Raw genomic sequence first — 24,055 nt, forward strand, 5'->3', positions numbered from 1 at the left:
TCAAAGCAAATAAATTATCAAAGACAACTGAACTGGGGACTCAGAAGTCAACTTGAAGAGGCTTCCACTGGTTAAATATGGGACAATTCAAGCTTTGCTAAGAATATTAACAGCAGTGGGTTGAAACAAATCAAAATGAATGAATCCATGAGTTTATGGTGTCCCCTCCTATCACCACAACCAAACACAAACACATACATGCAAAACCCCAAATGAAACAGAACTTCATTGCTTACTTTTGGAAGATGACATGGAGCAACTTATTACTCTGAAAACTGTTTTTTTGAAAGTTGCGAGGTTGGAAAGAAGAATTTATGTTGCCTTTCTGATTCATGCTCATTGTATCTCAAGATACAAACTGAAGGGCAAAGTTCCTCTTCATATAAGTATTCCAGTTAGAAAGTAAAAAGGGGACATTTAAATCAACTATCACCATTTTCCAGCCCCTGATGGTTGGAACAGACTGAGGTATTGATTAATTATTGTTAATATCACAAAAAACAAGACAACCAGCTATTACAGCCCTGGTGCCAAGAGAGAGGAGCACACTTCCACCCATGGAGTCCTGACAAATACTCACATCTAAACATGACTCAGATGCTGTGGTAGGTTGGCATCTGTGCCTTCAAGGAGCTGCATTCTTGGGAGACAAGACACAGACTGCTTTGGGCAGCACTCTTGTGACTTATTCTCTTCACGGTCTGTTGAGTCCTTCTGGGTGACCCGGATGCTTAGCTATCACATCTCTATTCTCAACTTTCAATCTCATCACATGCCTCTTCATTTCCTCCCACTGATTCCCCAAAATAGACTTTCCTAAAATGTTCTTCTCCCTTCCCTATTGAGTGGACAATTTCTAAGGACTTAAAAATTTCCCCCTTGTTTTCCATAAAGACTCTTTTGTAAACTACCTCCTGACCCCATCTCTTAGCCCTCTCTCCCTTCCTCAGTGTTCCACACACACTGGTGTTTTGTTTGTTCCTCCGACACACGTCTTGCTCCCACTAAAGCACCTTTATACTCACTGTTCTCTCTGCCTAGAAGGCTTCATCTGCAGACCACTGCCTGTCTGGATCCTGTTCTCATTTAAGCCTTGGTTTAAATGTCACATGTTAGAGGTCTTCCCTCTATGACCACCTGAGAGTCCTTCCCATCACTTCACTTTTTCTTCATCATCCCTACCAGTTTACAAATGTTTGTCTCCTGCTTCTAAAACAAAGGTGCACCCAGCAAAGGGCCCATGTCCCATCTTGCTCTCCAGTCCAGCCCAGCACATAGACCTGCATATCGCACACCTCAGGTACACCATAAATTTGTGCTGACTATACTCTGAATCCTCGAACCCATAAATTCTCCTGGTTGACAGGTGTTTAGTTTGCAGGTTCATAAATCACTAGCAATTAGCATTATTAAGTTCCATACAAAAATAAAATTACAGATAGCCCACATTTAAACTCCACACTTTGATGGGTATTCATCATCTGGAGTCAAAGTAATGTCAGCCAGATTAGTTTCTAGTCACAAAGGAAGAAACAAGTGTACAAAGAAAAGCGTACAAGGGTAGGACCAGGCTGTCATCACACTGGGGATCCACTAATGCTCAGACCCCATGTCTTCCGAGGTAATGTGTTAGTCAAGAATATTTAACTTACACCTATGAACTCTTTCGGGATAACTTGCACTCTATCCCTTTATACTCTGCAAAAGAAAGGAACAAGGTAAATAATATGAAATACACAAATCCTGAAGACAGGACGTTCTTCAGGACTAGTGTGAGGTCTTTAGTAAAAGGGAGTTAAAGGGTGTAACCAGATGAAATGCATGTTCTGGAATGGATTCTGCTTTGTCCTCTAAAGGACATTTTTGGAACAGATGAAAAAGTATTGGCTAGATATTAGATAACAACGTATTGTCACGGAGAGGCAGAGATTGAGTCAAGTTACATGAGGGTGTCAGATTTCATCTTAGCACACACACACGCACGCACACACGCACAGACCTAAACACAATACCATTATACAGAGGTGTTAATGTAGCAACCTCCGGGTGTTGGGAGCATGGTGTGATCTGTCACTTTCTATCATATATGCATTCCACTTTCATGTTAACGGGTAATTTTGAATTAAAAAGAAAGTAACCTTGATTTAAAAATTATGCTAGACTTTTATGTTCAAATGGTAATTTTTGTTTCCTTTAAACTAGGTAACTTGGGCAGATTTCTACTGGGAAATTTGCAGTACCACACTTTTGGTCTTTAAACCAGACTTGCTGGACATCCATCCCAGGTTGGTAACATTACGGAAGAAAGTTCAAGCCATTCCTGCCATTTCTGACTGGATACAACGAAGGCCGCAAACCAAACTCTAGGTGATGCGAGCTACCTCTAAGCTTTATTGTTCTTCGCAGCGTGGCTTCCATCAGATGAGAAGCTACATCAGCCTGCCATGTAATCTACATTCTCCCCTCCCCAGCCCCACCAAGTCTCTCAATTTTGCCATATTCTGCTTAAAAAAAAAAAAAAAAAAAAAAAAGGAAAAGAGGGGGGTGAAGGGCATTTAGTTTCAAGCATCCTATTTTCCCCCTTTCCCTTAGAATAATTTCATATCATTTACAACTGAGGAAAAAGTTTACAGTACGGGCAGGGCTCACATTTCATGGGCTTTGACATGCATGGATTTCAGTCACAATTGTTAAGGAACATACACATTTTCCCCCAAAATGGTTTGGACTTAAGCTGTAATTGCATGAAGTGTTAACTTTGCTGCTAGCTTCGTGGTCCACAAATCACTGTGTAAATAATAGATGCCCATCATGACCAGTGACCAATCACATCACCTCTTTGAAAGTCTGTTAGGGATTGTTCACCACACATCTGTGACTCAGCAGCAGCACAGTGTGTAGCTGCCTTTCCCACTTGCTTCTCAGTGATAAACCCACTCAGAACTTTTTATAAAGTGGATCACTGAAAAAAGGAACTCATCAACAAAGAGGAAAGTACAATAAAGAAGTGAAAAGTGACCATGCTGGAGCCAAACTCAAACCACACAAAAATGGCAAGAGCGGACGGCTGCAGGTCAAGGGGCTCCAGAGATGTAGCTGGAAGAACTTGGCAAGCTTATTGACAGAAATGAGGAAAATGGCTGTGACAGAAGTGATGTTCCAGAGGAAGTGAGACTGCCAAAGAGTTTCACGTTAAGAGAACAGAGATCAAAAGAATGAGAAGCCAAGCCACAGAAAATATTTGCAAAGACGTATCTGATACAGGACTATACCCCAAATAGACAAAGAACTCTTAGAATCCAACAAAATGAACCCAGTTACAAAACAGACCAAGGATCTGAACAGACACCTCATTGAAGATATACACACGGTAAATAAGCATGTGAAAAGATGCTCAACATCGTGTCACCAGGGAAATGCAAATAAAAGTGAGTTACCATTACATACCTATAAAGAACAGCATAATTTCAAAACACTGACACCACCAAATGCTGGTAAGGATGTGAAACAAAATGAACTTTTATTCACTGCTGACAGGAATGGGAGATGATAAAGATGCCTTGGGAGAGTTTGGTAGTTTCTTATAAAACTAAACCCACCCTTACCATATGATCCAGCAATTATGCTCTTTAGTACTTACCCAAAGGAGGTGAGAACTTAAAGCCACACAAAAATCTGCACATGGATGTTTGTGGCAACTTTATTGATAACTGCCAAAACTTAGAAGTAAGCAAGATGCCCTTCCTTCTATAGTGAGTTGGTTAAGCAAACTGTGGTGTTCCAAATAAGGGAATATTATTTAGCACTTAAAAGAACTGAGCTATCAAGCCATGAAAAGACATAGAGGAAACGCAAGTGCAGATTACTAAATGAAAGAAGCCAATCTGAAAAGGCTACAAACTGTGATTTCAGCTACAGAACACTCTGGAAAAGGCAAAACTATGGAGACAGTAAGAAGACCAGCGGTTGTGAGGGGTAAATCGGGAAGGAGGGTCGAACAGGTTGAGTATAGATAATTTTTAGGCAGTAAAACTATTTTGCATACTGTAATAGATTTGTTAAACCCACAGAATGTACAAGACAAATAGCAAACCCTAATGCAAACTGTAGACTTTGGGTGATTATTACGTGTCAGTGCAGATTCACTGACTGTAACAAATGTACCACTCTGGAATGGAGTTGTTGATAGTGAGTGAGGGAGGGTGAACTTGTGTGGTGGCAGGGACATATGGGAATTCACTTTCTGCTCAATTTTGCTGTGAACCCAAAACAACTCTAAAAAATAAAGCCTATTAAAAAAGAAAAAAGCAGGGATACTTCATGACACTGGAAATGCAATAAAGTGCTGGAAGGTGATCCAAGCTTAGAATGATGATGATTTGCCAAGGTATAAAAAGAATGCTCACTTGCAATCATACATGAAGGTATTATTAAAACTATTCTTAATATGTTCTTTACCAAAGTAATACACATTATCAGTTTCTTTTACTAAAATTAGTTTTACTACTTTTTTCATTTACAATGAACAATGTTTTTAATGTGTTGAGAAAATAATTTAAATGTCATAGAACATCTTCTCCAATGACTAAGATTATTTTGCACAATTTCAACCTGCAGTCATTTTTATGGTCCCACACTACCATGGAAAGCAAGAAGTGCCCATATAAACAAACCATTTAAATAGAAATCTTCCAAGTAACTACAGATTATCCCTCAACCCGTTTTAAACCATAATTGTAGCACTGGAATATATTTTAGTTCAATTTGCATGTTAATATTAATATTGGATTGTCTAATCTTGGTAGGTCATGTTATATACAGAAACAGAAAAATGAAGTAGATGACATATACTAGAAATGCAGGACAGAGGAAGGAGAACATGGTTAAGAAGCCAGAAATGGGGAGAGGGGAGAGGGTATAGGGGAAGAAAGGAAAAAAAAAAAAAAAAAAAAAAGGAAAGCTGGACTAAGTATGATTTTGTTTAAGGTGCTTCTTTCATCTCACCGATGTTCTATGAAATAGGAGAAAAGATGTTAAATACTTTATACATCATTAAGGATTATACATAAAAACAAACTATAGGGACGCCAGTGGCTCAGTTGCTTCACCTGCTGCTTTCGGCTCAGTTCTTGATCCCAGCATCCTGGGATCGAGTCCCACGTTAGGCTCCTTGCTCAGCAGGGAGCCTGTTTCTCCCTCTGCCGCCACTCTGCCTGTCTGTGCTCACTCTCTCTCCCTCTCTGACAAATAAATAAATAAATAAATAAATAAAATCTTTAAAAAAACAAACTATAGTTTCCAAATGACTTGCTTCCTTGGATCACATTTTTTTATCGCTAGTGGAGTTAATAAATGATAATAGGTTATAAGTGAATCTCACTGCAAAATACTGTATCATGTTATCAAGGCAAGTTAAAGAAAAAATTATCTTTCACAAAAGAAATTCAAATAATACTTCAGGTAATGAAGGTAGTAACTTTTCTTTCCTCTTATGCATGTTCATTTTCTGCCATAAAATTATATTCTGACAAGTTTTAATGAAAATGGAATTCAGAGAAAGTGAGAACTACAATGCTTATCTAACATGAAAATTCACAACATCAGTCCTGGTTGTTTACACAAATCGTAATTCAAATATAAAATGCAATCACGGCAGGTTTCATAAGGAAGTATTTCATTTCAATCATAGCATCATCATCAACCTTTAGGCCATCTTTTTTCACTGAAGGGACAACACATTCCATTATCCCATCCTGTACCCAAAATAAATGGCTCCTTGCTGAGTGAGCAAGAGAGAACATGCATGAATCAGAGTTGCAGACTGTAATCAGAAAACACACAATCTGGGAAGAAAGAGTTAAAAGAATTGCTTAATTTTACGGACATTTAAGTGTCTTGCTTAGGGCCACACAAATGTAAACCAAATCTAATACTCCTATCTAACCTCTATACAATAACACCAACAGTTAGAAACAAGAGTAGTTAAAGTTGCAATATAAGTATCTATTGGTATAAAGCTACAAGTCTATGGGGTCAGGAATATAGTTATGAAACACATAAGGCAAATGTCTTCTATCTCCTTGTAAGTTATATTAAAAAATAAAAGTTGCTTCAGTTGGTCAAGATGATATTCCAACTATGGCTTCACATGCTCTTTACCACTGGTAATGGATTATGATGTTCACACGAACATGAGTCCAGTGAAAGGACTAATGGGAATATATCCTAAGTAATAAATTCCAGTTTATTGAGAAACAAACAATATTAAGCACAAACAATCTCATTTGAGCTCAATATTGTATTTAGGAGAGTTAGAAACTATTAAAAAGGGTGTGAAAATACAACTTATGATCACAAATATTTTTATTAAGCCCAAGACATAATAGAGCATTACAGGGAGAACACAACTACATCTCATTAAAGATAATATGGACTTAATAACAACAAAAGAACAGCCTATCCCCAAAGACACATTATTACAGAAAAGTTACGAGATTTTGAAAGGTAGTATATCCAACAATCCAAGAGATTTGGGTCCTGCAATGTAGGAGGAGGTAGTAATATTTGTAGATTTCTTCTAGCCCCATTATACTAAAATATATCCATTATATCCAATATACCTTCAAGATTGGGTAAATCTACTGAATCATGTTCAGAGTTTATAATATCTGAAGATTGCTTTGAGAGCTTCATTACTCTTCTAATTCCAGAGGATTATATGACCTTAGCATCTTAGCAAGTCAGGATGCCTTGAAAGTACAATTTCCAAAATTAACAAGTCTATGATTTATAAATAAGTTTATTTATAATGATATTTACATAATAAAAACAAAACACATGAAACTCACAAGTTATACAAAGAAACTGATGTATAATAAAAACAGCAAGATAGACTGACAGGCAAAAATTTAAAGAAAGATTTAATAAAGAGTTAAATATCAAATAGACACTTTACTTCTTCTAAATTTCACTTTGTCACCCACACTGAATTGAATTGAACAATGGCTCTCTCTTCAGGAGGTCCTGTACTGGAAATTCTGGAAACTGATAAATTATATTTTGAGAAGTGTTTAAAGTTAATGACCTATTTCCATGCAGTACCTAACGCTGCCTTAATACGAAGTCACATTCAGTCTGCTTTGACGTGAAATTGCCTGTTAACCTGTTCTGCCAGGCTAGACAAATGTTACCCACATTGTGCTGATACGTGGCAAGAATAAACTACTATTTAGAGAGTAAAGAGAACTGGAGCAGAAGTGACTGGGCAACAGTTTCAAGAGAAGCAAAAGCCAGGAGAGGGAAATCAATGAAAACATGCACAAGAATAGGCAGAGTAATAAGCACAATTAGTGCAGTGGGGAAATGAACAGAAGGAATTAATCCACGGAGCAAGATAAGGGCTTCTTCGTTACTATCACTGGAAAACAACTTAGTGCCTAGCCAAACAAATTTGTTTTAACAGAAGTACTTGGAAGGACCTGGGGGTGTTAGTAAATGGAATGCCACCTTTAAATTCAGGTTGAGTTCTTGCTGACAGCGGTGAACATCTGCTTCAAACAGCAATAAAATGGAAGCTATATAATCTATGCAGCTGCGTCCTTTAAACTAACAAAACAACAATTTCAAATGAGACAAGGAAAAACAAGACATAAGCATTGTCAAATAAGGCACATGTAAAAATCTACACACATTATCCAGTGAAAGACAATATATATATATTTGGAGGTAGAAATAATTACAAAAATACTGACATTTCTAAAGCATTAGCATATCTGTTACAAACAATCACCAACTAATCCCCATTCAGAAAACTGTTTTGTAAAATGATTATTCAACATCTTCAGGACTACATATTTGTGTGGTTTTTTTTTTTTTTTTTCTTTTTTTTGTTTTGTTTTGTTTTTTTTTTTTTTGAAATTTCACATGTGAGCATCTGGAGAATTCAGTTAGTGGCAAAAAAGTTGTCCATACTATGAGAAATGTAATATGGAAATTATAAAAAGTTATAAATGTTCATAAACCCCGTGGTCATCATAATGTAAATGTCCTTGAGTGCACCAAGTTGATATTTCCTCATCAATTAGGAATTCACAATTCTTAATTTCACAGGCCCATTGACGTTTTTAGTAATGTGGCTATATCTGCTGGCATACTCCCTTCGTCACCTGCAGATCAGAAAGGGACATCAAAAGTTTAATAAAAATATTTTATGAAATATATTTTCTTTAATTTTGGTGAATTCCTAAATCATCTTTCAAAGCCCAGTTTGCTTCAACATCACTCCTTGTTAAAAACCTTCATGAGGGGTGCCTGGGTGGTGTAGTTCGTTAAGCACCTGACTCTGGGTTCTGCCTCAGGTCCAAATCTCAGGGTCTTGACACTGAGCCCTTTGAGGGGCTCTGCACTCAGATCGGAATCTGCTTAAGATTCCCTTTCTCTCTGCCCCTCCCCACTATGCATGCTCTCTCTCTCTAAATAAAGCTAAAACAGAACAAAGCAAAACAACCTTTGCAATTCCCTACATATATTTAGGGCTATTTCCTCTGTGCTTATGTTCATATTGCCAGTACAGTACTCTAGAGGCTAGGTTTCTGAGCTGACAGAAATATATAAAGACAGGCACATATTAGTTTGGATCATATTCTGTTCATATAGCACACAGTATTTACTACTCAGGTTTACTCGATAAAAACATTTATGCAACAAACTGAATAGTGAAAACAAAGACAACCGAACAGAAATCATTCATCTACACCCTTACTTTCAATCCAAAGATACAATCACTAACTTAGACTTAATTGGCACATCTAAACAAGATTATGAGTAAGGCATAGCAGTTGAAGATTAAAGTGCCCACTGAAAATAACCTTCTCCCAAGGTTTGCCCCATATTTCAATTAAATCAGACTCCAGTATCTAGACACTTATGCAAGAAGCATTCCGGATTTTTTTTTTATTTTTTAAGATTTTTTTTTTATCTGAGACAGAGAGCATGCACTGCCAAGTGAAGGGAGAGTGACTCTCAAGCAGACTCCCCACTGAGCATGCAGCCCAACACGGGACTCAATCCCACGACCCATGAGATCATGACCTGAGCTGAAACCAAGAGCCGGATGTTCAACCGACTGAGCCACCCAGGTGCCCCCAGGATTTTTCTAAAGTGGGAAAACACCTTGTGTCAGTTAATCACTTAAGACTGTTTAGAGATGAGCTGATATATTAGTTCATAGTGACAATGGTATAGTTGACAATTCATAAATATTTGTACATTCATAGCAATGAGTAATTTCATAATTAGATGTGGCTAAAATACAACCAAACTAACAACTTTTCTCTGCCATACATACACACCCCAATTATAACCTAAAATTATGAGTACTTTATCTACTCTTCTTTCATTTAAAAACATGTGCACAGAAACACAGACTATTCCATAAACTCTCAAGTTCGCAGACACCCTTGTCTTGAGGTTCAAGACTTAATAGCCCATGAAATCTAACTTGAAACTTGTCCTCTAGAAGACAGTAAGACAACAAGAATGCAGAAGTATAATACAAGACTGTACAAGATTCAGTATTCTGGGAAGGGAGGGAGAGGTGGAAAGAAGGAAAAAGGGCTGAGGAGACTCTTCTAAGTTTGAAGATGCTAAAGATACAATGCAATAAAATGCAGTGTGTGAAATCTGGATTTTTTTTTTTTTAAGCTATAAAAGACATTGGGGATAATTGGGAAAACGTAATATTTGGAAATTACTGTTAATTTTCTTGGATGTAATGATGGTATTGTAGCAAATTAAAGGGAATGATAAATATTCGAAATACATGTCATGTCAATAACTGATTGAAATGGCTGAGGAAAGGGGCGCCTGGGTGGCTCAGTGGGTTAAGCCGCTGCCTTCGGCTCGGGTCATGATCTCAGGGTCCTGGGATCGAGTCCCGCATCGGGCTCTCTGCTCAGCAGGGAGCCTGCTTCCCTCTCTCTCTCTCTCTCTGCCTGCCTCTCTGTCTACTTGTGATCTCTGTCAAAAAAAAAAAAAAAATCTTTAAAAAAAAAAAAAAAAAGAAATGGCTGAGGAAAAAAAGGTAGATGAAGCAAAATGTTTAGAACTGCTAAATTCACTTATATTATGCTTTCAACATCTCTGCATGAAAATTTCCATTATTAAAAGTTTTAAAAGGTAGAAAATCTATTAATATAATCACATTAAAAGATTAAAGAAAAATAACACATGCCCAAACCACAATCCTTATTCTTTTTTCTTTTTTTTTTTTTAAGATTTTATTTCTTTATTTGATAGAGGGAGAGATCACAAGTAGGCAGAGAGGCAGGCAGAGAGAGCAGGCTCCCTCTTGAGCAGAGAGCCCAATGTGGGGCTCGATCTCAGGACCCAGGGATCATGACCTGAGCCGAAGGCAGAGGCTTTAACCCACTGAGCCACCCAGGTGCCCCAGTCCTTATTCTAAAGCAGTGGTTCTCTGACTTTAGCATGTATCAGAACCCCAGTAAGATTATCAAGTTCCATTCCCAATTTCTGACTGAACAGGGATGGAGTTGGGCTTGGGAATTTTTTTGCATCTCAAGGCAATTTCCCAGGTGATGTTGTTGCTGTTGGTCCAGGGACTGCACTTTGAGAACCACTAAGGCAAGCTCTAGAAACACAAAAATCTGACAAGCATTTCTGAGAGAAATCATGGCACTTTTCTTTCATAGTTTCATGGTGGGGGGGGGCAAGACTGTTAACATAAAGCACAGATATACTCAATTACAAATATACTTTTCGTTTAGGAAAAGAACTTCGCTGTGAGAGATGAAAAGGGTACATGCACTCTCATTAGGTCAGTGCCTAATCATTTAAATGAAACCAAAAGCAAAGATGACAAAATCATTATAGTTAAAAAATAAGGACATTATTGTATCCTTAGCCTACCAAATAAAACACCAGAAGAAACTAGTAAAAATAGCTTTAACAAGACAGAGGAAAATTTCCTACAGAAAAAAAAAAAGAGTACTAAATGGGAGAATGATTCTTTATAACTAAACGCTTTAGAGGTAACAGTCTAAAAGCATCGCTGAAATAAATTGCTATTTTAACAGATACTTGATGTGAACATAACAGGTAAAATTTTAGACCAAACAACTTTACATAAATACAAATAATTTACGTGAATTATGACTAGATATGGACATACACTGGGCTTATCTGAAATACCATTAAAATGCCATGGTAAAAAGAAATTAGGGGCACTATACAAAAGAGAAAGAAGAAAAAGACAATAGTGAAGAGAGAGCTGTCAACAAATTTTGGGAGAATGGAAGCTGACTTTTGCAGAATAGACAAAGCAAAAACTTAAGTGAACAAAGGTAAAAAATGGAAGAAGGTTACTTTACTTCATCTAAACCAACCTCCCCGCCCCCCTACCACAAACTCAAGACACGGAGGTAATACACAGCTCCCAAAGGATGAGGAATATATAGAGCTAAAACAGAAGAGTAGAATATCTAAAGCCTACCCAACAGAGCCAGCCATTTACCCCAGATCAACAAATGAAAGTTTACTGGGGCACCTGGTCGGCTAACCATCTGCCTTCAGCTCAGGGCATGATCCTGGGGTCCTGGGTTTGAGCCCACGTCAGATCCCTCTCAGCAGGAAGCCTGCTTCTCCCTCTCACTCCCTAGCTTGTGTTCCCTCTCTCACTATTTCTGTCAAATAAATAAATAAAATCTTAAAAAAAACAAGGGGTTATTCTTTGAAAAGTTTTAATCAGAGGACACTGAATATGGGCATAGTAGAAGACAGTGAAGCTCTATTAGAACAGGAAAATTAACTATATAAATATGACAAAGCCCTCTCTCCTCCCCTCTTTTCTTTAGCTCTAGTAATGCAGTCAATAAGGTTTATACTCTATCTCCCACCATCCTCATTTCACAAAAGATTGGGTGAATATGTTCTCAGGGAAATGAACCAGTCCCTAAGAAGCAGTCTATATAAACACAGTGGGGAGTCCAAAAATCAAACTGCTAAAACCCCAATTAACTAGTAACTATGATGGTTCTATGTAAAGATTTACTGTTAGAATAAAATCTGTATACCTGGGTGGGTGGCAGCAGAGCTAAAGGAGAACAGGTTTTGGTGTCATGAGATAAGGGATAGGAGACAGAATTATCCAAAATCAGTGTTTGTATCAATTCTGGCTAAATAATCTTAGTTACTGTAGTACTTTTGAAATGAGCATGCTTTTCCTATACTGTATGCCAGTGAAGGATTTGGGCAATCTTTGTTAATCCCTTGCTAGTGCTACTTTGATGCCTTTTCAGATAAATAAATACTGATGTTCCTGTTTACAAACAACTTACCTTCATCGACTGTGGTCATATCTTGTTCAAGTTTCAGTTTCTGTTGGTTAATTTTTAGCATGGATTCTTCAATTGTCCCTTGGCTTATTAATTTTATAACTAGTACTTCTCTAAAGTGAATAGAAGATATGTCCATTGGTTATTTAATATAAAATTATTTGGATACATATAAGCTATACAACACATCTTAGAGTTCAGTAAGAATAATTTGAAAACTGTATAACAAATATATCCTTAACTTTAAATTCCCTTTTATTCAAACTTGGGATTGATGTTTTCTGAGCATGTAACTTTTACATGACCTTTCTTATTAATCCAAGATACCTGTAATCCAAAAATTACTGGTAAAACTTAATACAACAAACAGTCTGGGTTCAGATAGGTATTCATCTTAAAATGGAACATGTTAAACAAAAACAAAAACAAAAATAAATAAAAAATAAAAGGGAACACGCTTTACTTGTCTAAACACTAAATAGTTCGGTATAAAAAGTAAGAAAGTATAGTGAAGTGCAAAGATTACACAGGCAGTTTTAATCTCATAGTAGGTAGAGATAAATATCTAGTTCATAAATGAACTTATCAAGATCTTTTGGAAATATAGTAACACACTCCAAATAGAAAACATTGATTATTCACTACTTATATGTGAAAGTAGAGTTGAATTATAGGTATTGGCACCTCTTTAAGATCCAATGTCAAAATGACCCTTCACCTAAAATATCTACAACTCAAATAATGTATTTCCTAAAGGATAACAGGGTAGCAATAGTATACATATTACTCTCTATCTGGCTTTTCAGTGGTTTAACAAGACTTTTTAACTACTAATATTTTTCAAAGGAGCTGAACCATGGGTATATTTTGTTTTCATCAGCTGCAGAACTAATTGGGGTGATGTGGGAGGTTGTTTTCCTTTAACTACTAGAAAATGAATAGGTTACATAGGAACACTGATGGTATGAAATATATCAGCAGCCAAGCTCTGCTGAAAATACAAAAATGAAGCAGGACACTGACAGACCATATTCTACTATTCTATACCAATTAAATTGGCATTTGGTTAAAAATAAATTTCAACTCAAAACACTTACTTAGTCTGGCCTACTCTGTGGCATCTGTCTTCTGCTTGTTTGTCATTATATGGGTTACAGTCAATATCATGAAGTATAACAACATTCGCTGAAGTGAGGTTTATTCCTAAGCCACCAGCTTTTGTTGACAGCAGAAACACAAAGATATCCATATCGGTATTAAACTCGTCAATTAGGTGAATCCTATAAGATAAATATATCAGGCTAAATTTCACTAGAATGTATATAGCTAAAACTGAAGACAATCACACTGCATTGAAAAAAAAAAAACAAAAACCCAAAGATGTAAATACATGCTCTTGGTAATATAATTACCTTTCCTACAGTTACTTTACTGGGGACGTTCCCAATTCACCAACTTCTTTTCTTTTCTTTCTTTTTTTTTTTTTAAAGATTTTATTTATTTATTTGACAGACAGAGATCACAAGTAGGCAGAGAGTCAGGCAGAGAGAGAGGTGGGGAAGCAGGCTCCCTGCTGAGCAGAGAGGCCGATGCGGGGCTTGATCCCAGGACCCTGAGATCATGACCTCAGCTGAAGGCAGAGGTTTAACCCACTGAGCGATCCAGGCGCCCCACCAACTTCTTTTCTATAACATTTCTCTTCTATACCATTTCTCTTTCTACTAGTTCTCACTTTAATTCAACTATTCAGGTTTGAGTAATGCCAAAGAGTTATTTTCTCCTTTGTTTAATGACTTCTGGCTTATCTAAATTTTGGATATCACTTTTCAATCTTTAGCATTCTCAGAAGCCTATTAGCAGCTGCTCTTGATACCAGACGAACTAAAGATCTTAAGATCAAACTAGAGTAGTGTGTTCTCTTTTAGCATATCTTCTATCTTTAATGCAGGAAAAAAAAAATGCATTTTGGCTGATAAAAAATAAACCAAAAGATATAATGCAGTTTAAACACACTAGAAAAAGTATTCCTTTTTTTTTTTAAGACAATCTTTTAATATTTGGGAATTAAAAAAATAAACAAACCAAACTTATTCAATCACTCTTAAAATACAAAAAACCCAAGATTTTAAAACAATCTTGGTTTTTGCTTTTTAAACAATCTTGGTTTAAAGGTAAGGTGCTTCAAGGGTCTGAATGAGTCTTAAAGGAGAAAACACTCTAATTAAATATAGGAACAGATTTCTATGCAATTCAGATCAAAAACTTAGAAAAATTTCCTTATCTTAGGACAATCAATGATTTGAAATAACCAAACAGAAGACTCAAAAGTAATAAAATTCAATCAAATGCCTGATACATATTTAAAATTCCAACATTTACTCTTATTTGGAGGTGAGGTGGAGATTTTCTGAAATTGAAGTGAAGTATACCAACCTTTCAGAAATCTGAGTCTTCCCATCTAATCTGAGGTACCTATGCTGATGATGTTTTAAGAGAACCTCTAAAATATCCAGCATCATGGTAAATTGGCTAAATAATACAACTCTATCACCCTGTGAAAATACATATATGGATTAGATACACGGAAAAATAAAATTATAAGTATCTAATGATCAACTGCTTCTTTAATAAAAATCAAGTGACCACAGCAAAGGTAAATTTCTTGTTATAGATGTAACAAGCTTATATATAAATAAAACTACCTTAATTTCTAAACTTCAGACCTAAGATTTAATTGTTTTGATTTTCAAGGACAGTTAATGAAAACAGCTACAAAAGTACTATTTGGATTATGATCTTACAAATTTAAGCTGTTTCACATATAAATAGCAGTAGTATTTAAATAACATGGTATCCTCAAAATACTAATTTTGAGGCAATCTATGAGTGACATAGATTGTCATGAAATAATGACATTTAAGATTATTTTTTAAAAACATCAATACAAATGTATTCTACTAACTTCTATTTTTCTTTTTCAGACTCAAAAGAGGAAAAATAATCAGGAAAACATATCCCCAGATATACCCCCTAAATGCTCAAAGCATTAATTTCTAGAAATACGTATAACAGATATAGGCTAAAGCTTCAAGAAAGTCAAATCATGCCACAATTATTTTAAAGAAGTTTAACTATTTGGAAAAATAGAAGAAGAGTAGCATTCTTCTTTATTACCTTCTGTTTCAATTCAGACAAGATGCATCCTAAAACTCGGAATTTTCCAGAATCTAAAATCAAGTCCATGTCTAACTGGAAGTTATTAATATGTCGATATTGTTTACAAAGTACATGTAATTCAAAGTCTGTCATAACTTCCATATCTTCAAAGATCAAGTCAGGGTTAGCCTCACAATGCGTAGGTTCCTTAAAACAAAACAGAACAATACACACATCAAAATGAAGATAATTTATAATATGACCAGAATGCTTGAACAAAACTGTTCATATCTGATAAAATATTAAGTAGCTAAACAGCACATTTTACATGGTACAATTTAACAAAGGAAAGTAATATTCATTATTTTAGGTACAATAAAGGGGGAAAAGTCCTTGTTGTTTTAGACAACATCCTGAAATATTCATAGATGAAGAAATATCTAGAATTTGGCTCACAATAATCCTGGGGAAGGGTCTAGATGAAACAAGAGTAGTGTCATTCTAGGTAATAACTGTTAAAAAAAAAAAATGGGTGAAGCTTACATGGGCAGAGGATTTCATTATACAATTCTACTTACACGTTTGAAATTTTCCATAATAAATTTAAAATAATATAAAAACATTTAAAAAGCAAATAGTTGCTTTTAACATGAAGATCTGTAAGGGAGAACTAAGGGTGGGTGCTATGGAGAATGAGGCAAAAATAAAGATTAATAAAACTGTAGACAAAATATAATAAAAACATGAAGAAAACAAATGGAGAAAACAACTCACTGCCCTGGACATAAAATCTAAGTGATTTTTTTGGTAAAATAAAGAAGTGCATTATGGCAATCTCAATCAGGAACTGGCAAACTTTCTGTAAAGAGCCACACAGTAAATATTTGGGTTGGTTCTGAAGGCACAATGATCTATTTTGCAACTCCTCAACTCCGCCCTTATAGAGGCATACCATGCTTCACCTTTTTTGCGTATGGGTTTCACAGATAATGTGCTTTTTACAAATTGAAGGTCTGTGGCAACCCTGTGTTGACCAAGTCAATTGGTGTCATTCTGCCAACAATATCGCTCATTTTGTGTCTCTGGTAAATCTTAAAATATTTCAAGCTTTTTCATTACTACTGTATTTGTTATGGTGATCAGTGATTACAACTTGCTGAAAGCTCAGATGACAGCAGCATTTTTTTTAAGCATTTTTAAATTTAAGTATGTACACTTTTTTAGACATAATCCTACTGCACACTTAATTGATTACAGTACAGTGTAAACATAACTTTTATATATGTACAGGGAAACAAAAAATTCATTTGACTTTCCTGCAGTGGTCTGGAGCCAAACCTGCAATATCTCCCAGGTATGTCTGTACTGAGAAAGAGGTCACAAAAAACAGAAACAGAAAGACGTGGCTGTGTTAAAATAAAACTTTATTTATAAAAACAGCCACTGTCATATTTGGCCCTAAGGCCATAGTCTGTTGACTCCTAATACAGACTGTCAGCCCTCTCAGTTCTTTATGTTCCCCTAAATTATCTAGAACTTTATCTTAAAAATGTTTTTTGGGGGGAGCCTGGTGGCTTAGTCGTTAAGCGTCTGCCTTTGGCTCAGGTCATGATCCCAGGATCCTGGGATCAAGCCCCACATCCGGCTCCCTGTTCAGTGGGAAGTCTGCTTCACCCGTTCCCACTCCCCCTGCCTGTGTTCCCTCTCTCACTGTGTCTCTGTCAATAAATATATAAAATCTTTAACAAAAAATGCTTTTCTTAAATATAGGGTTAATGGATCAATATGCTTATGAGGCCTGACTCATCTTTAGGTAGCCTAACAATTTAACCTTATGTTTAATAGTGTTAATAAAGGTCAATGTTAACATAATATGAAATCCTTACCTTTAGCATAAGCTGAGACATTTCCTTGAGCTTTTCAGCTGTGTAATATTGGCGATGTAATAAAGGATGATTGGCCATTTTTCTTAATTGCATCATGACATTGCACATTTCTGTGTTTTTTTCTGTAATCCAAAGAGCACACATTAAAAACAAAAAAACAAAACCAAGTTTACAGCTGTCTGCTGAAATACATCTCAGTACAAACAAAAGTTTAAAATCATTTCTTCAAATTCTAAGTAGTTTTTAAAAATGAGCAAATCCCACTGTAACATGACTAAACAAAATGTAGGACCAATACAGGATTACTTTTTACATGCAATTGTGAAAATCAGATTATACCCATGTTATTGATAGATTTTTTCAATCTGTTGAAAAGACCCAAATAGAGCTGCTCCTGTTTCTCTGACATTGCACACAATTCAATTCGATCTTTCTTGGGGGGTAGCTGCTTGAGAACCTGAGAAAGGAAAACAGTTTAAGCAGATCTTTCAAATAAAGAAAACAGATTTCTAAAAAACAATCATCACAATAAATATGCAGGTAAGTTACCTCTTCTTTTACCCTTCTGAGAATAAATGGTTTTATAATTTGTTTCGCGTGTGCTATTCTCTCCTTTTCATATATACTTTGCTCATCTGCTGATTTCTAAATAAAAAAAAAGAACACATCCATTTAGAAATTATTTATTTACTTATTTAAGGTTTTACTTATTTATTTGAGAGAGAGAGAGAGAGAACATGAGAGGGAGAAGCAGACTCCCCACTGAGCAGAGAGCCCAATGTGGGACTTGATCCTGGGACTCCAGGATCATGACCTGAGCTGAAGGCAGTTGCTTAACTAATAACTAAGCCACCCAGGCATCCCTAGAAATTACTCATTTAAATGACCACAGTTAGCAAGATTACAGAATGTGAAAATCATCCTTACCACAATCTGAGTTATTTTCCATAGAAGCTCACTTCATTCTAGATGGAATTCCACATTTTAACTCTGGGCTATTAACCTACTTCTTCAAGCTCCAAATGTACTTTGAGGTTTCCTGTACTCTGCTAAGCTAATAAAATTGAACTACGATGGTGTTCAGAAGTTTAAGTCATAACTAATGAGTCATAACTAAATTACCAGATAGCTCTCATGAAAGTGTGTGTGTGTGTGTGTTTAACAGGGTGGGGAGAAGAGAAGGGAAAGAGAAAGAGAGATAAGTAGAAAATTTGTACTTATATCTAGAAAAATGACCCCAAAAGAAAGCTAGTACAGGTGATGTGCACCATGTGTTCTAAAAGACACGGATGGTTCCTAGTTAAGCCCTGTTAATTTTGAAGAATTAAAGAAGTGGAATTCTAAGATGAGAAGAAGTCCTCCATATTCTATAATCTATTAGACCATCAAGTGGGAGTGAATATATTACTGAAAGTTCAGAAGGCAGTTAATTTACAGTGGAAGAATATCATAGAGAATTTTTGCAAAATATATGTAACGGGAAAGAATTAAGAAGCTATATAAAATCTGCTGTACTGGAGAGCTTAGTAGGAGTTCCTGAAGACTATACTGTACTTTTCTTTATTAAAAGATGTTTTTTTGGGTGGCTCAGTGGGTTAAGCCTCTGCCTTCGGCTCAGGTCGTGATCCCAGGGTCCTGGGATCAAGCCCCACATCGGACTCTCTGCTCAGCAGGGAGCCTGCTTCCCCCCCCACTCTCTCTGCCTGACTCTCTGCCTACTTGTGATCTCTATCAAATAAATAAATAAAATCTTAAAAAAAAAAAAAGATCTTTTTTCTTTTCTTTTTCCTGCCTTCCTTTCTTTCTTTCATTGAGCGAGAGCATGTGCGGGTATGTGAGCAGAGGGAGGGGCAGAAGGAGAGGGAGAGAAACAATCTCAAGCAGACTCAGATTCCAAACTGAGTGCGGAGCCTGACGTGGGGCTTGATCTCACGACTCCAAGATCATGACCTGAGCTGAAATCAAGAGTTAGACACTTAACCAGCTGAGCCATCTAGGCATCCCTATACTGTACTTTTTCTAAGCAACATGGAGAAAATTAACCAGATTTTCTTATATAGAGAATTTCTTTGTGTAATGTAAGAAATTACTACTCTGGGGTACCTGGATGGCACAGTAAGTTGAGCATCTGACTCTAGGTTTTGACTCAGGTTCTGACCTTCTGGGTCATGGGCTCAGCCAGGAGTCTGCTTGAGATCCTACCTCTCCCTCTCCATGCCTCACCTTTCCACCCTCCACCATTCCACCCCCACCGCTCTCTCTCCAAAATAAATGAAAATTTAAAAAAAACCTGTTACTTCTGAATTTATGGACTTTTATTTCAAAACATTTTTCCCAGTATAGGAGTGTTCTGGATAATCTACTTTTGTCCAGTTCTACAGTTTACCTATAAAGAAATGCTACTAATTCACCAAATTTTAGTAAGGTAAATGCAATGACCAAACCTTCCCCACATATTCTATATCTGAACACTCCACTAATTTAGAATTGTCATTTCAGAATATTAGGATATTAAAACTAAAACTTTTGGCTATCAATTACATATGTCACCAATTTATTTCCCATGGTATTTTGGCAGACTTTCCAAGTCATATAGGTGTAGCAACTACTTAAACTTAGTATCATGTATACACTATGAGAACAAGAAAAAAAGACAGAAGAGTTCCTATATAAAACACAAAGTGGGGCGCCTGGGTGGCTCAGTGGGTTAAGCCTCTGCCTTCGGCTCAGGTCATGATCTCAGGGTCCTGGGATCGAGCCCCATATCAGGCTCTCTGCTCCGCGGGGAGCCTGCTCCTCCCTCAACCCCGCCTGCCTCTCTGCCTGCTTGTGATCTGTCAAATAAATGAATAAATAAAAATCTTAAAAAAAAAAACAAAAAACACAAAGTAATATATTCGGGAGAAAATATAAATTTATGCTTACTGTTTTAGAAGAAAACATTCTTCGTATTTCACTGGTGCTACTACTAAACATGTGTGGCATAACAAAATTCAACAGTGACATGAGTTCTAACAGATTATTCTGTACAGGTGTGCCTGTGAGCAGCAAACGGTTATTTGCCTGTGAAAGTAAAATTTAGATTAGCTTTTCTTTTTTAAAGAGCCAAGTCCTTCCTCTCTACACCCTTCAGAAGGGGAGGAAAAAAAAATTAAAACCTTTATTACTAATGATGTAACATTCTGAGATGAAGACTAGTAATTTAGAAAAATTATCATCTATTGTATTTTGAGGTAGAAAGTATAAAACTAATGGTTTCATTTTATAAGTAGGTAACTTGATTGTATTTGATATTCATAAAGTTTATCACATAGAATAGGGGTTGGTAAATTGAGGCTCATGAGCTAATAAAAATGGGTTTTATATTTTTAAAGGAGTATGAAAAACAAAACAAAACAAAAGCAAAGAACAAGTCACAGAGGAAGGCCCACAAAGCATGAAATACTTATTACCTGGATCTTTACAGAGAAAGTTGGCTGACCCCTGATATAAAATACTAAATACATTAAAACATTAAAACAACACATAACTTCATTATAATTGGAAACATTCACAAAATACTCTTACATTAATTGTCATAAGGTGCTGGTAGCGGATGGAGCCCATATTCTTTAGCATATGGCCCTCATCAAAAATCGCATAATTGAGTTTCAGCCGTCGAAACAGACTACGATCATCAGAACTGCTGATTGCACAATTATACCTATCACGAAAAAAAAAATTCTCTAAGGTTATACATTTAAAAGCCTGGACCATAGTGAGACTTTGTTTTCTAAAATTACTTTTATTTATACATTTCTAGTAGCCAGTATCTGAAAGATACCACTGGACATAGTTGGTGTTCAAATAAATACTGACCCACTTGTATACAATAACTATTTATGTACATGTAACCAAGTTATAAAAGCTGCAATATGTAGGTAAAGGAAAATTTTAATGTTATAATTAGACAACTTCTATAGAACTAAGAAGAAACCAATTTGGGCAAAATTTGTATGTTATCTGCAACTGCTACACATTTAGGGAACTGTTACATTTTCAGAACAAAAGCAGGGGGAAAAATAACATAAAATGAAGACATTTGTTAAGAACATAATAGTACTGTATTAAACTAGTAGAGTACATCCAAGAAAAAACAGTTAATAGTAGCTAGCAGTACTGGACTATATATAAAAATGGAGTCTATTTTATGTAGGAAAGATGAATTTTGGATTCATCTTTTAATTATGGCCTCCTACAGAAGTCAGTTGATAGAAATAGTAACTAAATACTGATAGTTAATATGAACTTGACATAACCTATATTTAAAAGTGCAACATGACAGCATTAAGTTCTTTGTTAGATATTTATGCTAAACGGTTATACCAAGTAATGACTAACTTATTCAAAGTTCTATTTTCCATCCTTCTATTTTAAGTCAATTTTTTCATTTAGAGTGAGATTCCAATGTATTTAATACTTAATTATTAATAATTAACATTTATAAGTTACAAATATTACAATGATTTTGGTGGCATTTCTTCAATTTCACTTGAAGTTTAACTGAAACAATTCTATAAAACTATGCTTTCAATCACATGGACAAAACCTTTTTATAACCAGTATCAGTCACCTGTTGTACTAGTAAAAAATTGAAACATGCCTGAATACTCAACATAAGTCATTCCACTACTTTTGTTGCATGGTCCTTAGCCTGTACTTTCTTTCCTGTTACTATTAGCATATTTTAAATATATTTTTTTAAATATAGGGTTACACAATATCTCCCCCGCAATATTTTTTTCTCAATACTTACGTGGTCACAATTACATTATATTCTTCGTATTTACTATGGATGTTATATCTAATCTGTTTACGTTCTTCTTGAGAGCCTGTAATTTAAAAACAACACACACGTTGATTTATTTAGTGTACTTTGCAATATGTTAGGATTTTAAATAAATTTCCAATTAAAGCAAAATGACATTCTTACCATAGTAACAGAGCACCTTTAAAGTGGGGCACCATAAATTAACTTCTCTTAACCAGTTATCTAGGTAACAAGAGAGGTATTACTTGCATCTGCTAAATAGGTTAGGTGTATACAGTGAAATGAGTTCTATCCAGAAATTTTTCTTTTGCAAAATAATACAAGATCTTTAAAAAACAAAGACCCTTCATAATTTTACTCCTGATGTTTGAAATAATTTTGAGATATAAAACAAAAGGCAGAGGACCAATCATTATATTTATAGGATGATTAAATTCCTATTTAAAGACGTTTTTTTGGATTATGTTCATACGTACATTCACTTGTTCTAGTCCACATTCAATCAATTAAGTACTTTCAGTGGGGATTAACTGTATACTTTCTGATTCAATAAATGCTTAATTATAAATTTAAAAGCACTTGTTTCTCTTAAATTAGGTACTCATTAAAACAATTTTTTTCATTACAACAATTTTTTAAAAGTATTACAAAAACAAATGATCTGATCGATGGTCCTTGAGGTATAATAATTTAAAAGCTGAATAACTGACTTGTATTTGAGATATTTTCTTTTAAAAGATGTCCAGTACAATCAAATACACATACATACACAAAGGGGGGAAAAGTATAAGGGAACCACAGAATCAATATTCACCTCCACAAACTAAGAAATCACACATAAACAGTTTTTCTTCTCCCTGTATAAAACACTAAACAGTCAAGTACGGTTGTTCACAGTATTACAAACCTATAGTTGACGCTGGAACAACGATCAAATGAGGACCTTTATTACCCTCCTGATAGAGGTATGCCAGGAATGCAATGGCTTGAATAGTTTTTCCTAGGCCCTAAAATTGAATGTTTAAAAGACAATACATGAAATTTTAAAACAAACAAAAAATACTAGAAAACAAAAAAGGAAAAATAATATTTCTGGTTTTATTTTTGATTCCCTAAAATGCAACCCTATGAGAATTCTATCATGTTCTTAGTTCTCAGTGACAGATAAAACAGATCATAATCTCCAAATGATACTATAACTTGGTTTAATGAGTTAAACTATATATCCTATATACTATACTATACTAGTTATACATACTAGTTATATACTGTAACTTAGTTTAATGAGCAGGATGTATCCTAACTTCTAGTTAAAATGGGACACATAATATGGAAGAGCTTTGCAATGTATACAAAGGACATAATCTTGGTCACTGTTTTATATAAAACAAATATTTTATACATACTGGATAGATTAAGAACCATGTTCCAATGACTAACTGGATTTGAATATATACCTATTATCCACCAAATTTCACTTCTCAGAGTATATTCAAGAGTTATAAGAACATATGTCCATGAAGAGACTTGAGTAAGAATGTTGACAGTAGTTTTATCTACTGTCAGTAGCTAGCCAAATACTGGAAATAATTTAAATCTTCAACAGGAGAATGGATAAATTAAGTTGTAGCATGTTTATACTAGGGACTACCGCATGTCAATAAAACACCAAACTACTGATACATGTAAGAACACAGATGAAACTCAGTAACTTTATCATGCACCAAATGAACCAGAAACAAACAGTATATACTATATGGCTCTATTAATATAAAGTTCAAAAATTGAAAAAAAAAATCTATAGTTATAGGTGTCCAAAGAGTGGTAGTGGCAATGACTGAAAAGGAGCATGA

General features: G+C 35.4%; 2 protein-coding genes across 5 annotated transcripts in view; one reads left to right on the forward strand and one right to left on the reverse strand.

The window, feature by feature from the left end:
- The window catches only part of LOC111157708 (hematopoietic prostaglandin D synthase), a 34,961-nt gene extending 32,454 nt beyond the window's left edge, over positions 1-2,507 (forward strand). Inside the window, exon 6 of the mRNA XM_022519347.1 lies at positions 2,203-2,507. Coding sequence (XP_022375055.1) covers positions 2,203-2,367 — 165 coding nt within the window. The 3' untranslated portion in view covers positions 2,368-2,507. The remainder of the gene's footprint in view (positions 1-2,202) is intronic.
- Positions 2,508-6,359: 3,852 nt separating this feature from the next.
- The window catches only part of LOC111154426 (SWI/SNF-related, matrix-associated actin-dependent regulator of chromatin, subfamily a, containing DEAD/H box 1), a 75,784-nt gene continuing 58,088 nt past the window's right edge, over positions 6,360-24,055 (reverse strand). For 3 of the 4 annotated variants that reach the window (XM_022514031.1, XM_022514038.1, XM_022514048.1), the window contains exons 12-24: positions 23,110-23,209; positions 22,365-22,424; positions 22,188-22,263; positions 20,960-21,095; positions 20,318-20,455; positions 17,942-18,037; positions 17,732-17,849; positions 17,393-17,514; positions 15,525-15,713; positions 14,784-14,902; positions 13,448-13,630; positions 12,354-12,463; positions 7,900-8,165 (exon numbers count right to left, since the gene is read on the reverse strand). In XM_022514031.1, coding sequence (XP_022369739.1) covers positions 8,104-8,165; positions 12,354-12,463; positions 13,448-13,630; positions 14,784-14,902; positions 15,525-15,713; positions 17,393-17,514; positions 17,732-17,849; positions 17,942-18,037; positions 20,318-20,455; positions 20,960-21,095; positions 22,188-22,263; positions 22,365-22,424; positions 23,110-23,209 — 1,509 coding nt within the window. In that variant the 3' untranslated portion in view covers positions 7,900-8,103. Of the gene's footprint in view, positions 8,166-12,353; positions 12,464-13,447; positions 13,631-14,783; positions 14,903-15,524; positions 15,714-17,392; positions 17,515-17,731; positions 17,850-17,941; positions 18,038-20,317; positions 20,456-20,959; positions 21,096-22,187; positions 22,264-22,364; positions 22,425-23,109; positions 23,210-24,055 lie in introns of all 4 variants that reach the window. The other variant, XM_022514024.1, reaches the window with a different exon arrangement.

Source organism: Enhydra lutris, unplaced genomic scaffold (genome assembly GCF_002288905.1).
Source record: "Enhydra lutris kenyoni isolate GAN:26980312 unplaced genomic scaffold, ASM228890v2 scaffoldscaffold3, whole genome shotgun sequence".
In the NCBI taxonomy this organism is placed as follows: Eukaryota; Metazoa; Chordata; class Mammalia; order Carnivora; family Mustelidae; genus Enhydra; species Enhydra lutris.